The 15,431-nt window shown below is 37.3% G+C and overlaps 1 protein-coding gene across 4 annotated transcripts in view; it reads right to left on the reverse strand.

The window, feature by feature from the left end:
* Positions 1-1,047: 1,047 nt before the first annotated feature.
* The window catches only part of RFX7 (regulatory factor X7), a 134,318-nt gene continuing 119,934 nt past the window's right edge, over positions 1,048-15,431 (reverse strand). For all 4 annotated transcript variants that reach the window (XM_029951384.1, XM_029951385.1, XM_029951387.1 and 1 more), the window contains 5 exons: positions 13,081-13,197; positions 11,779-11,863; positions 10,859-11,069; positions 7,640-7,935; positions 1,048-6,213 (listed from right to left, as the gene is read on the reverse strand). In XM_029951384.1, coding sequence (XP_029807244.1) covers positions 2,941-6,213; positions 7,640-7,935; positions 10,859-11,069; positions 11,779-11,863; positions 13,081-13,197 — 3,982 coding nt within the window. In that variant the 3' untranslated portion in view covers positions 1,048-2,940. The remainder of the gene's footprint in view (positions 6,214-7,639; positions 7,936-10,858; positions 11,070-11,778; positions 11,864-13,080; positions 13,198-15,431) is intronic.

A 15,431-nucleotide genomic window follows, 5' to 3' on the forward strand; every position in this document is an offset into this window, starting at 1 on the left:
CCATTTCTATGAATTTCATGAGATCTAAGGAAGAAGGGTATCAGTTCTGTTTGAAAACGGCATACTGCCTATGTAGGACGGATCACACAAAACACCTTAAGACCTGGTCAGTTTAATATAAAATGTTTTAATTGTTTTTGAAAACATTTAAAAAACAATTTTTGAGCACTTTCAATAAAAAAAGAGAACTGAAATGCTACTGCAATATTCAACTACTAGAATTTCAGCAGGTACAACAGACAACAAAACACTGGGGAAATCTGACTTTTTGCACTAAATGAAAACATGAAACAGGGCTTGTTTTTTGTCATTTATGGTGTAGTAAAGCACATTATAGTACAAGACTATTATATGAACCTCAGATGCACTGCACAAAAAAAAAAACCCACTTTCCTTCTTTTCAGTTCAAGAGTCAGTGCTTATTGCAATTATATGCAAAATTATTTACTTCATGAAGTCTTATCATGATAAACAGTATGAAAAATGTTTTAAACATGAAAACAATGAAAATAATCTGAGAAAAGAACATATTCAACAATAACTAAGCAGAATTAGTCAACATAAAAAAGTAAGTAACTCGTGAGTAACTATGCTTGCCTGGTTAACACTGAACCAGTTTCAATACAGCCAAGAAAAAAAAAGTGGTTACAGGAATACCTAGTACTGTACAAGGTAAGTCAATAACACTCATGCACATTTTGTGATCATGTATTAACAGGGTGAAGCAAACTAAACTTAATTCTTCCTGCTGTAATATTCTCATGTAAGAGAATAAGAAATAGAAATATCTCATTGAGATCAATGCACATTGCTACATAAGACAATTTTATCTGTCACTTTGATGACATTTTGTCTTTTCATAATGAAACACATTTAAAAAGTTTAATCTGTGGACTGTATTGGTTGCATTTATCCTAAGAGATGTGCCTACCACAGGTTCAACAAATTTAGTGCAATATATGAACCCCAGAAAGTTTGCTGGACGAATTCAGCCAAATTTAAAGTGTTTGCTGCAATACTGTACAGAGGGTTAAAAATCCTCCAGTCTTTATATTTTTATAAAAAAAAGATTTCCATTATTTTTATATTAGTAGGAAGCTAATAATGTAAACAAGGGATTAGAATGGCCTCAAAATCTCCTTTTCAGAGTATCTCATATAGAAAGGCTCCCATCATTTGTTAAAAGAAATCGCACAGTTTCCTTTGGGTATTGCATACTTTGGTGTGCAGTAGTGCTGTGTCTCAATGTACAGTGAAGAAATAACTAGCATCAAGAAAAAATATTTAACAGATCATTAAATCAGATAACAGCAAACACACACAAATGCCAATAACTAGGACATATCAATATATAAACCTCTGAGCCAACCCTAGCACCGTTTATTTATCAAAATATGTTAATACCCTACCTTGCAAATTTATTGGATGAAACCTTATTAAATTAAACCCTTCATCACATTTGTTAAATATTCATTGATTGTACTCTTCTGATTGGCTTACTAATTAAGGTAAAGGAAAACTTAGCTAGGCTCAAGGTAGCATAGCAATGGTTTAATGTTATCTTTAAAAAGTTAATGGCGATTTTTAAATCTATTTGAAAGAAATCCTAAATTCACTTAAATGGAGCTGACAACTAGTGAGCAGATTTGTGTCAACAAGAAGTTCATAAATAATTCTTCATAAAACAAAATGGGAGCCAAACAGAGAAACATTTTAAAACAAATCCTGAGTGCTTCTTTTGCAATTGTGGTTCTCACAATAAATAAATTAAGCATGTAATAAAATGCTCCTCTTCTTCAAGTACTATTGATGTCCCCTTTATCGGAGACATAAAGATTTGTGGCTTCAGACCTTAGGTGGCGAAATGTTTTTTTTTTTTTTTATGTCATCTCCTTCCTGTTTGCTTGGATCCCATGATAAACATGTGTTATTATAATCAGGAGTGAAGGAGTCAGTCACTAAATTGAGGACTTAAAAAACTTCTAGTTAAATCTTAAATAGAATTTTAATATGCGCTGGTAGCCGCTGTGATGAAAATAAGAATGCTTTTATTCCTTCTCAATTCCCCTATCTCAATTTCCAAATAATAAAATATAAAATATTTTTCTAACATGCTTGTACTTATTTTAGTAAGTTACAGTGTTTGGCGTTCTTGTGTGTGTGTGTGTGTGTGTGTGTGTGTGTGCAGGTCTCTGTGTGTGTGCTGGCTCCATATTAAAATTAAATTTTTAAAATAAGACTAATGCAAGGTCACAAATATAAATGGCTACTAGTTTTTCCTTTTAAAAACTTTAATTCAGCTTTTGCTTTCCTTAAATTAACATTTAATTTTCCATTATTTTCTCCTATTTAAGCCCTTCAAAATGTAGGTGCAAATGGTACTGAAGTCCCAGAAAGTCCTACAGAGATTTTTTCATTCTACAGTAGCTCTATGCTTCAAGCCTAAATACCAATAATAACCTGAATATTATCCCTGTTTCAAGGAAGACCTTCTTTTCTACAGTTTACCTTAGCTATGATTTCATACCTAAAAGATAATGCCAACAACAAAAAATAGCCTATACCTAAAATCAATGGTTTCCTCTAAATTCTGTGCAGATCAACTGATGAATTAAAATGAACTTACGCAAAATAAAGATCTAGACTGCTCTTGTAAAAGCTAGTCAATTGCTTACTAGCAAATAATGTGATTAAACGGGGGAACATTATAACATTTAAAACCTAATACTTGTTCTCCTACAGCCTACTGTCTTCAGAAACTTGTTAATAACTGAGGCAAGTCTAACCATTTCCTACTGAAGAAGAAACCACGTCTGCAGCAAACTCTTTTAAAATGTCACAATTAATAGTAAGTGTTTCTGCTGCGGGAGGCACTTCCATTAAGACAAATACAATACATATGTCTTTAGATACAGTGTGCTACATATTATAAAACACCATTTAACCCAACATTTCAACAGTAGGATGCTCCTTGCTTTCTATCCACTCAAAACCTGATGAAGTCATAGAGCTCATGGATTCACTGCAAATTTGTTGAAATAATGGGTCATTCTTTAATTCTTCCAGTGTAGCTTCATCATCTTGTCCCTGCTGACGCCCTGGATCAAACAGTAGGTTTGGGTCTAAAGTGTTCAAATCATTGATGCTGCCTGAGAGCTCAGAAGACAACCTGATGTCACTAGAGAAATCAGACGCAGTATTAGTGAGATCAGATGCTACCTGACCTACCAGCTGCTGGTTGGATTGCAAGCTGTCCCCACTCAACAGGTCTTTAACAGTGCTATTGAAATCTAATTGTTGCTCTCCGATTTCTGATTGTGCTTGATTATCTCCAGGAGAAAAACTGATCTGATCGGTGCTATTACTTTTAGTGAGGTAAGATGGTGTTTGGAATTCATAAACAGAAGTGCTGGAATCGATCATATTCTGCGGATTGGCACTAGGAAAAACAGTGGAAGTTTCCAAAATCTGAGTGAGATTCATCCGGGCTGTGTAATTGGAGGGCAGGTTGTTCATGCCCAAACCTCTCACTGCATCATCATTGTCAGAATCAAGTTTACTCAACAAAACACTGGTTATTTTTTTACTGTTTGTTTGCTTCTGAAGAGCATTCGGGAAGGCTGTCTGCATCATGACCGTCAATGGAACAGATTGACTTCTTTGAGCTATGTTGTTGGCACATGCATCTGTGTGAACATTTGTGAAAACATGAACTTCTGGGGTTACTGGACTTCCAAAGGGGGTCACATTAGTTCGGGGGATATTAGATACTGGATACAGGGTGCTTCCACTAAGATTACGTTGGCGATGAACAGCAGGGCTCACACTCCGGCATCTGAAGTTGCTACTGGCAGATGAATTAGTTCCTTTATTATCAAGAGGGGCAGGGACTGCAAAACCCTCCTGTTTGTTGGTGTTACTTACAGTGGCACCTTGATGCTGCACAGGAGAGACAGGAGTCAAACGACCAAAATGAGTGTCATGATGTCTGGATTGAGACTGGTAAGACTGTCCAGGCACAGCAAAAGCGTGAGGTTTCCTGAAACGGTCTTCCACAAGTTCCTGATAGCTTGGGAGAATGCCATGGCCAGAAACTGATGAATTACTAACCCCACTATACCCATTATTCATCCATTCAAGCTTGGTTTTGTCAGGGTGTGTGGCCATGGGTCTTTGCATTGGTTTCACAGGACTACTTGAGATAATGCTGGCATCATGATACGCCATACTGGAGCTTATTGGGGTAAATGCAAATGGATTCCTGCATTCAACAGGGCTGGGAGGGACACTACTGCTGCAGTTAGAATGTGGAGTACCAATGGGTGTGTGTCGGCTACTTCCTAAAGCACTATCCACAGGTGTGGTCTGGGCTAGCCTGGAGCAAGGGCTCTCCCGGGACAGACTCTGAGACCCAGCAATCATTTCAGATGTTGGGGTGGGGGTGGGGGTGGGGGTGGGAGTTGGGGTAGGAGTGGGTGTGGGGGTGTGGATTGGAGTGCCATTGCTATGGATTGGATGGTAGAAGTGGGTACTGGAGGCATGAGATGACATCGGAGCTCCTGGAGTTACTGACTGACTCTGAAGGGTCATTCCCAAACAGTTACCATAAGAATGAGAATTGTTCATTGATATTTGCTGCTCCATAAGCACCAGCTCTTCCACAATACTATCTTGTGTAAGCTCATCATCAAAAGGAAAGTAGCTTTCATTTGTCTGGGAAACAGAAGGCTCAAACTCTTTCAGCTCAGACTGTAGAGGTAACTGATCTGAAGACTGTGCTTGTATTTGATTCAAAGAAGATTCTTGTATCTGGCTATGCAGCTGCTGGGTATATGTGTCCTGTGGCATTCCTTCTAATTCCCAAACAGATTTCTCTAAGTCATTGATATCAGAGTGCTCAGGAATTGTCATAACACTGATATCTTGCTGCTGTTCACAGCCAGCAGATATAAACTCAGAATCCTTACTGACTTGCTGCCATTCGTTTGAATTAAAACTGCCATCTGGTTTTGAATCACTGTCCAAAAGAAAGACATTCCCTTCAAGTTTAACTTTGATATCTGGAGATGAAGATGGTGTTTGCTGTTCTGAAGCTGAATCACTGCCAATGAGAGCAGAATCCAAGGGTCGATTTGCTACTATGTGTGAATTGACATTTATTGATACCTTGCTAGGAATCTGAGCACCGGCTGTTGAACTTTCTATTTTCCCTGAATGTGGAACCTTTTGGTCCTTCTCAACACTGCCTGGTTTCTGACCTTCTATGGTAACTGCAGAAAGCTGTTCCACAATTGGTTTCTTTATGGGAGGCACCTGGGACTCTTGCAATGCAGACGGCAGTCGCTTTCTTGGACTTTTAGTGCATAATTTAGGGTCTTTATTTATTGACTCACCATTAGCTGGTGAGCTGGTGCTGGTGAAAGTTAAGTTCTGAGTGGCAACTGAGAGAGTGACAGTGCTTTGATTATTGCCTGTTGAAGTGCCTGGCGGAATTTCATTACAGCGACTTTTACATTTGGTCCTCTGGTCACAGACCTTAGATGCTTTTACGTCAGTGACACCTTCATTTGAAGGTTTTTGCACTACTCCATCTGTATTACTTTTCTGCCCCGAAAGGGTACTAGAGGTTGTTTTGGGAGCCTTAGTCCCATCAGAGTTCTCTTGGCACTGTGCAGGATGCTCATCTGAGGATGCTTCAGGCTCCATTTTGACTTCCACAGCAGACGTTCCCCCAGTATTGCTGGTCTTGGAGCCAGAAGACTGAAGTGAAACGACAGAACCATTCTTGATCTGTGGAATGGTCCTTGATTCTTCTGTTGTTCCTGTAGCACTGTTTACTGAGGCAGAATGTTTAAGAGGGGCACTACCGTTGCTGGGCGTGAGGGATATTGCTGTCATTTTCACCACATTTAGAGAACTCACGTGTGAAGTGGGCACAACAGCGGTTTTGATGGGACTGCTAGTAAAGAGCACAGTAGTCGGGGAGCGAATGGTGAGTGCACTGGTGTTGGCCGGCTTGGGTAAGATCTGAGGGTAGCGGTGCCGGGCAGAACGATCCCCACCAGGACTGGCTGGGACATTCTGAGGAGTCTTTGGTGCCTGTTTCACAGACTGCATGTGCTGAGTGACCACTTGTACATTGAGGGGAAGAACTTTGCCGTCAGAAGAGCTCATTGGGCTTGGTGAAGTTACCAATTGCCTGGTCCGCTGGACCTGTTAAAAGGTGGAAAACAAACAAGTCAGATTTAATGAGTCTAGGATACAAACAGTAATTCACATATCTGTATAGTATTAAGGCATTTAATAAATGTAATGCTAAAAAGAAAATAAAAACAGTTCCTCTCTTAGACGAGAATTATATATATATATGTGTATGTGTATATATATATGTATATATATATGTTAGACCAGGTTCTATATTATTAGACACATAAATATTATAAAAAATGCAACAGTGCAAATATTGTTACAAAAAAAAAATACCTAAGAAAAACGTTAGGGTACTTTTCAATAAACAAGACTAAAAACCTCATATTTGTGATGAATACTTGCCAAAATAATCATTTTTAAGGAGGTTATAGGAAGAGAAGATAAAAATCCTAAAAAAGCATGTAATATAAAGGTACCTACGTTTGGGCCAAGAAAATGACTCACTTATCGGGGACAGGGGAACTGTCCTATAAATGTGTCTATCTTGGACACTTGTAGTTAAGCCATTGTGGATAAGGTATCAGATAAAACTACTGTCTCCACAAGTTTTCTCTATAGTGAATAGCACAAGAGTGCGGTTACCAAGTATAACACGTTTTAATGACAGGATGATAATGATGACAAAAAAAACAAATTTGATAAAATATCTCCTTAGTAATATCATCAATAATAACATAAAATATCACCTTGTTGTAGACTGATGCACTCTCATTTTAAAAGCCCCTTTATCATAACCTCAGTTATGCGAGATGGGAGACTATAATCTCTGTTAATTAATAAGGAAGCAGTCTCAGAATAGCTAAGGGAGACTTGTCCAAGGTCCTATGCCCAGCAAGCCACAGGCCTACATTAAAGTGTTATCAATGTGTATTACAGCTTTATCCATCTGAATGTTAAAAAGAAGAAAAGTTCAAAACAAAAACCGAAAGAAGTTTCATCATCTAGCCTGATCATCTAGGCTTAGTTAGGGATGAAACAATTCTGAAAATGACTCCTCTCTTTAACATAAAGATCTGACCTACTGTGCATGTCTTGAATCTCTGTATTTTCACTTATGTTCATTATATAGCTTGCTTTGTAATCAACATTGTATACTGACCAAAAGACAAATGACTGAAGCTGAAAATATTTGTGCTCACAAAATCAATCTGTAACTTAATACTTGCCTCCTTCTCATGTGCCACCTTTTTAAAAGTTTATTTATTTATTTAGAGAGGAAAACACAGAGAACCCCAACAGGCTCCACAATGTCAGCGTGAGCCTGATGTGGGGCTTGATCTCAGAAACCGAGAGATCATGTTCTGAACCAAAACCAAGAGTCAGACGCTTACCCAACTGAGCCACTCAGGCACCCCTCATGTGCCACTTTTAATTAAACAAATGCTCTCCCCCCACCCCAGTGAGGTCAAACACTATTCAATGATATTACCGGAATGGGGCTAGGGACAGCTGCCACAACGATACCAATAGGCTGAGGAGAGAGGATTGCAGGATTTCCATTAGAAAGATTAGTCACTCCGTTGGCTGTAGCGCCTTCTGTTTTTTTTGCTGAGGATTCTCCAGGCAAAGGGGACTGTAGTTTTTGTTCTTGCTGCTTCTTTTGAATTTTCCGCTGCAATTGCTGTTTAGCATCAATAGGAGAAGGCAAAGTCTTCACCTGAGGCTGAAAAGAATTACTCTCAGCTGTAGGTATAAAAGCAGACGGCTGGGTAATTCCTTTGATTCCTGAAAATAAACAGAAAAAAAAAAAAGCTAAAATAAATACTCGGTTTTATAGAAGGCAGTTACAACTCAATTTCTTTGAATATGTAGCCATCTACTGGACAAAGCAACCAAAACCAGCAAATTTTAACTCATAATCTCTTAATAAAACATGAAGGTTACACTTTCAGTTTACAAACATTTGTCAATACAGTTCTGACACCTTAAAAAAATATGGTTCAACTCAGGTGACAGTTTCAATTTAATCAGCAGTAACAAGATGAAGATTTTGAAAAGAGTAGTAGCTATGACACAACTATGCAGAAGCTAACATAAATAAATGCCAAGGGAACAGGTTTCACATTTTATCAGATGTCAGAAATTTCCTTCCACCGACTCTAATTAGAAATTCAAACATTTTCATGATGTAAATATTCAGCCTACAAGGGACATTCAATAAAACTTTGCTGAAACCCATTCATATTTAGAAAAAAAGTGTGTATAAGGAAAACAAGTCTTTAATTCTACCAGAAATTCACAAAAAGAGGGACTAATATTTTAACTGCTACTATACAATTATTCCAGTATGACACAAGAGAAATGAGCAGAGCTTCTGAATAAAACTGAGGTTAAGATATCTTGAAAATGTGTCACTGAGAAAACTTTTTAAAAATATTAGTAACAGCAACACTGAGAAAAGATGAATGATAAACTAAGCAAGAGATAAATTTTAAGAACTGATGATGTGATAGTTAATTTTTTAAAAAGCTCTCTTCACATTTACGGTGTAGCATTACAATCATTAGAAACTACGCTGTGATTGGTAAAAATAGCAGAGAGCAAAAGCGAGGACCACGTCATCCTGCTGATACACCTTGCCTTTCCTTTCCCCAGCCTAGTTTCTGCTTTTCATCAACAACCTGGGGAGGGAGGACAGGAAGGAGAAAAAGAAGTGACTGTAAACTCTTTCCCACAAGCCCACTCCTCAAAAATCCCTCATCTTTTGCCCCCTCAGTGCCATTTTTTGTCTTCAAATCCATCTCAGACTGTACTGCTCCCTCTTGGCCCCCAGCCTCAGCTCTGGCTTCTCAGCACCTGCACCCAAAAGCCTCTGCCAATGGCTCAAAGCTCAGCTGTCTCCCTCCTGCCAGAGTTTCTGAACAGGAATGATTTCCAAGCAGCTGACTTACAAAAGGACATTTGTAACACAACCTGTTCTTAATATGGAGACTATATTTATAAAAAACTAAATTCACCTTCAAAGGATTGAACATTAATCACTACCAAAGATTTAAAAAATATGGCAGTGATTGAGAACACAATTTTAAGAGTCTAAAAATGTTCTGAGTAATGATATAATTGCTAAAGTAACAACTTCCTAAGAGGACTACTTTCACAAAGTGAAATATATATTTATACATGAAATTTTTTAGTATTTTTGTTTAAAAACACGTTTCTTTAAACCTACACTTTAAATATTCATTCATCCAATCATTCAACGCTTCTTTTGGTCAGACTTTGTGAAAATAAGGAAGAGAGAAATGTTTCATTTCCCATGATACCTCCTAAGTCCTCAGCTTGTTAAAGTACTTATCTGAGTATCAGCGGAGGCAGGAGAAAGAAGAGAACACAGAAAGTTGAAGGGCCCGTATCTTTTAAAACCTCATTTTCCCAGAAGACAGTAAATGTAATGCAGTTAATCCGGGCGTTTGACACCTGACAAACTGGAATTCAAATTCTGGCCCCACTACTTATCTGGCCATGGACAAATTACTTAACATCCTTAAGCCTGTTTCCTGATCTGTAAAATGGGAATATCACATGCTTCCCAGGACTGCTGGAGAGAAGAAATGAGGGAACAAATACAAGCTAGGTAAGGCTACTCAAGCGCTCTCCTGCTCATGTGTTAAGTGAACAGACTTAAGTCATATGGTTTACAATCTAGACAGAAAAAATCAATCATGACAAGGCTCTAGTAAGAAATTATTTTGCTGAAGTGAGTCCTCAATTGTCAATAAAATGAAAGGGCAGAACAATTATACACCTCTCCTTAAATATGTAAATCTTCTGATAAAGTGAAAGGAAACCAATTGTTAAAATTATTAAAATTTTTAAAAAGTGAAGTCATTTAAGGAACTATAATTCAGGCTGAGATAACTCTACTGTAGATTTAAAATTATTTACACTTAATCAGAAGAATCATTTCTGGGAAACAAGTTTGACATTAGTACATTTTTCACAGAAATTATGATTTCCTAGAGTAATAATAACTTATACTCTTTCTTAGGTTTATAAGGTATGACTGAAATGAAATATTTAAAAATTGCATCAGAACAGATACTTTACACAGGGACTAATTTAGGAGGGGTTGTTTATTCCAACACTGTCAATTCCTAAAACTGTCAAATAAAAAAAATCCCTATTTAGACAAAAATACTCATTTGAATGTGTATTTTTAAAAAAATCACTTTTGCTATTTTATAATAATGCTATTATTTTATAATATATATTCTATAAAATATAACAATATTTTATAATAATCCTAAGTATTAGTTTCGAACAGGAATCTAGCAAGTCTTTTAAAACACTTAATCTTATCTAATATTTATTAATTTAGACACACATATATACTTAAAAATACATATTCTTTGAATTTTAAAATAGCAATAAAAATATTAATGGACTATCAATTGGGAAATCTTAAATGTTTGAGGTTTCAGCAGAGCAATGTACTATAGAAAAATAAACTAAAACTTGAAATGACTATAATTATTACTATTTTTGTTGGCTCACCAAACCCATCTGAACTTAGTGTTAAGTGAAGTGAGAGTAACTCATGAAAACACTGAAAAGACAAAAGTTCTTTGGTGAAACTCTTCTTTTGCTACCCACTGTAAGACACAGTACTACCTCTATTTGTTTTAGCTTGTTAACGATGACTTGGTACCTGGTGGTGGTGCTGCTGCCATTACCGTCAGAGCTGCCACGGACTTGGCGCCTATATAATGACTTTTTACAAGGAAGCGGGCTAATTCCAAGACTGTGTCAAATGGCTGGCTTAACACTTTCTGGGCCCATTCACACACAAGACGGCAAGCAGAAGAGATAACTTCCTCATCAATATTTTGAAGCTGCCCAGAAGGTTCAGCTCCTTCCAACTAAACAAAGGAAAAAGGAAAAGTTAATATAAAAGAAAACTCAGAGAAATTAAACCGAAGCACATCGAACGCAAGAATCCTTAATTAGAAGATGCAATCTATATCTGTCAGGTCAAAGTCATTTAAAATGCCCCGTCGGCAGGCCTAGAAGAGCCTTGCAGAGAAGAGGCCTATCCCTATCCTCACCAGGACGCACTTACCAGCAGCACTGTGAATGCAACATTTAAATGGTTGTTAAACATATATGAAGGCTTAGAGATAGAATGAATCTTTCTAAAAGCCTTTTCTGACATCAGTAAAACAAACTGTGCCACTAGCTGTCTTTTGTCTTCTTTGTACTTTTGGCCACCCCATGTCTTTTGTACACCAAGGTGGTGTGAGATAAATATGTAAGTAAATCAAAGAGGGAAAAAAAAAAGACATTCACTCTCTATATATGACCCCACAAGTTAATTTCTCCTCTTGACAATATATATACATCATGGATATATTTAGAAACCAGTCTGTTCCTCCTAATTTCATGAGCCATGTTGGCAGAGTCAGATATGCTAACCCTTTTCAGCCACTGTTAAATTTTTTGTCTTATATATTTAAAAAAGATATCATTCCTTGTCTCTGGTTTTATCCAAATGAGACAACGCAGCATGCATTTTAATGCTGAAAATAAGGTACAATTTTGGTTAGTAAAAAGAAAAGGCAGAGTTCTTACCCCATCTCCAGTTTTGTGAAAATCAAGATTGGGCAGTGTTGGCATATGAACAAAGGCTTTTTTCCTTAGTCCACTGTAGCAATATGTAATAAACAGTTAAGGTCTAAAGCATTCTAAATTAAATGAACTGCTTATATAATTAGCATTTGAGTAAATCAACAAGATACAACATCTACTTTCAGAGTTCTTCCGTAAGAGCAACCTTAATAATATAAACTCAGTACACTTTCTCTCTTTTCAAACTGGAAAAGTCTGCAGAATGTTACTATCTTAAATGAAACAAAATGATTCTCATCTGTTATAAATTTTATGAATAAATGTTCCTAATAGGTTGTGCCAACCACCAGCAGCAAACAGGTCAGAAGGAAAGGAATATCCAGATGGAAACCTGGCACAGCACAGGGAAACTTTAGCCCAGGGCACTGGGACAAAAACAACTCTTAAAGAGTGTCACAAGGGCTTTAACCTTTTCAGTTCTTTTTCCACTGAAACACACAGGATTATCACCTGTAACATGCCAAAGACCCATCAAGACATTTTTGTTTGGATGCAGGAAACAAGGAGGGGTCATGCAACAAGTGGCTAGAGGGTACCTGGAGCAGTGCCTCTTCCCTCCCCTTTCCTGTCATCTCCACAGGAGTGGGCCTCTGTGCTTTGAAAAAAGGCCAAGGGCCAAGAAATGAGAAATAATGTTTTTCTAATACAGAGACTCTCTATTTTACAATCTTCTTCTAAGAGAAGGAAGGACTTTAATAAGTCCTTCTGTTCGCTACTAAGCATTTCTCTGTCACAAAAGGGGCCTTTCCCATGCTCTAGCATTATTTTTTAACGTGGCCTTAAATGGTTGGCTGAAAAATACTTTAAAGAGAATATAATCTTCCAGTACAAGTTCCACAGGAATTTTTCGTGAATGTTGTATATTTTGCCAAGGAGATCCCTATGTTTCTAAATTACAGGAAGGAGACAGCTAACATCTTTCTCCACTTTTATTGACATGACTTACTACTGCTGCACTGTGGCATGTCTCAGTTCTTACTATTATAGAAAAGGAGATCAGACCAGTAAGAACATAGGAGAGTGACAACAAGGTAAAAACTATCATAATCCTAAAACCTCTATTTGTTACTTCTCTTGTAGTTTTGATACATAGCCAGGAAAATAACGTTTGCAATTATTCTAAGAACTTTAGAGTTGTTTATATCTGTTGACTTAAATTTATTTCTAAATATAGTGACTACTTGAACTACAACAGCAGATGTTCTGTTCTAAGTGAGAACTAAAAACCATTCTGGTAAAGGATATTTAGATTTGCCTCTTGTGCCCAGACGACGTGCCTTCATGTTTGGAAAGACATTTTTCATGATCTTTCCAAAATCAGCAGCACTTAAAGGATGGTAACCCAGATTGTCACAATAGCTCCTGCAAAAGAAGTAGGGACCAGTTTAGAGCAAAAGAACTCAGAATACATGGGATAGTGTTATTTCAATACAATTTGACCACTCTTACAAAATTAAAAACCACATCTTCAATCATTTGCCACAATTTTCATTGATTATAATTCTTTGGAGACTCACTCAGATTTAGTTAGCTTGTTTCATCCTCAGGGTACCACTGCTTTCAACAGCATTCAAAAACCTTGGAGTTAAGAGATATGGTGGTACAAAGTTTTCCAACTACAACCCAATCCTATACTCTGAAATGAGCATATCCAGCTCAACCAGTAGGGCTCTGCATTTCCACATATATATCAAGTTAATATATATGGAGATAATTCCCAGCAAGCAGATATCAGAAACAAAATTTTATGGTTTAAAATAGAAACATGATATATTAGATCTAAAAGGTCCTTTAGGGATCATCTATACCAGTACTCTCATTTTACTGGTAAGAGAAAAAAATGAAGGCACAGAAAGATTCCAAAGATCCAGTATTCTCTCTTCACCCCCACCACTTTTATTATTGCCAGGGAAAAGTACTTTGTAAGGCAGTAACTTCAAGTGGGAACAGGGAAACAAGCCAAGTCTTAATGACTACTGGAATCAGGTATTCTGTTTTTCTCTAGACCTGCCTGTCATAGGTACAAAGCCAATCCCTCCTCTACCAGTTCAGCAGCAGGTCAAGGCCACATCTTGTCCTGGCTACCAAGGCCTTCCTCATTACTGTGGCCTTTGAGAGAACCATTACCTGAGAAACACCAAAGAGGAAGTCAGAGGAATTCTGAAGTAATCCAATCAAATTTCCCCACTTCACCCCTCATTTCAGTATCGACCAGAGCAGTTTCTTGATGAAGTCATGCAGCACAGAGCCAAGAAGAGATTTAGGAAGAGGAAACAAAGGAAAACAACTGAAGAACCATGAACAGGGTATAATGTTAACTGGGACTTCAGTTCTTGTAAACTGCTGAATATACTGGCAACATTCCTAAAGTGACCTGAATTCAAGAAGTCAAATTGGAAGAGACTTAAGAGGAGGTAGGGATCTCTGGCAGCCTTAATAGACTAGGGGCAGGTATGGAGACATGGTATTGCTCTTGACTGTGCCTTTCCTATAACCGCACCCAATCCCACATATCTCTGGTGGGGAGAGAGGAGTTGCCTAGCAAACACATTCCAGACAGTGTTGAAGAGGAGGGTGAAGGGAAAGGAGCTAACATGTACTGAGAATTCCCTTTACAGAAAGTATTAGATGTAATATGTTATATTTAACTTGAGACTACATGTTATATACTCTGAGTGGTTCAGAGGTCAAGTTTTAAGGTACAAAGTGAAGAGGTGACTATTTTCAGGTGCTGACAATTTAAATGAATTGTATCGAATCATAATTATTTCAGTAGCAAGTTAAATCAGTAATTTTTATGGTTTTAGTCAGCACAGAAAGAAAATGTAAATGAGGTTCTTTTGTATCTCAGGGACTTGACGCGACTTGGAAAGACTACTTTTCTTATTCTTCAAGTGCCAGCTGAAATGTTATTTCAAAAGTGTCTCTAACAACTACCTTATCTAAAGCAGTGCTCTCCAGTGACACCCTCACCATATTACATAAGACTGTGCTCTGTTTCTTTCTTTTCATGACTTATATGTAACAGCCGATTTACTTGTCGTTTGTCTCATTAAGCTGGTATGTTCAACCAGGGCAGTGACCGTTATCTTTCTGGTTCACCACGGTATTGTCAGCACTAAGAAGATTTAAGAAGTCCCTATTAAGTCTTAATATGACAGTAAGTACATCATACTTAAAACAAGAAACCTTAAAGAAACACATAAAAAGGCAATAAAGCCACTGGGCTCCTATAACAGCATTGGCATATATACAGGCCTAAAAGTTAAACTGACACCAAATAAAAGTAAGGCAATGAGTCTAATAAGAGATGTAATATATCTATTCTATTCTCTCCTCAGGACTTGAGTTTTAATGTCTTTTTCATTATATTAGTATACCAAAATTTTTTGCTTTGGTGGAAGGGATGTGTGAAAGGTGGCAAAATTAAGTTATCAAGAGGATCAATGCAACATTTGCTCATCAAATCCTGAGTGTGACTTCAGAATGTTTTTTTATTTTTATTTCTTTTTAATTTTTTTAAATGTTTTTAATTATTTTTGATTCAGAGAGAGACAGAGCATGAGAGGGGGAGGGGCAGAGAGAGAAGGAGACAC

Source organism: Suricata suricatta, chromosome 9 (genome assembly GCF_006229205.1).
Source record: "Suricata suricatta isolate VVHF042 chromosome 9, meerkat_22Aug2017_6uvM2_HiC, whole genome shotgun sequence".
Lineage (NCBI taxonomy): Eukaryota > Metazoa > Chordata > Mammalia > Carnivora > Herpestidae > Suricata > Suricata suricatta.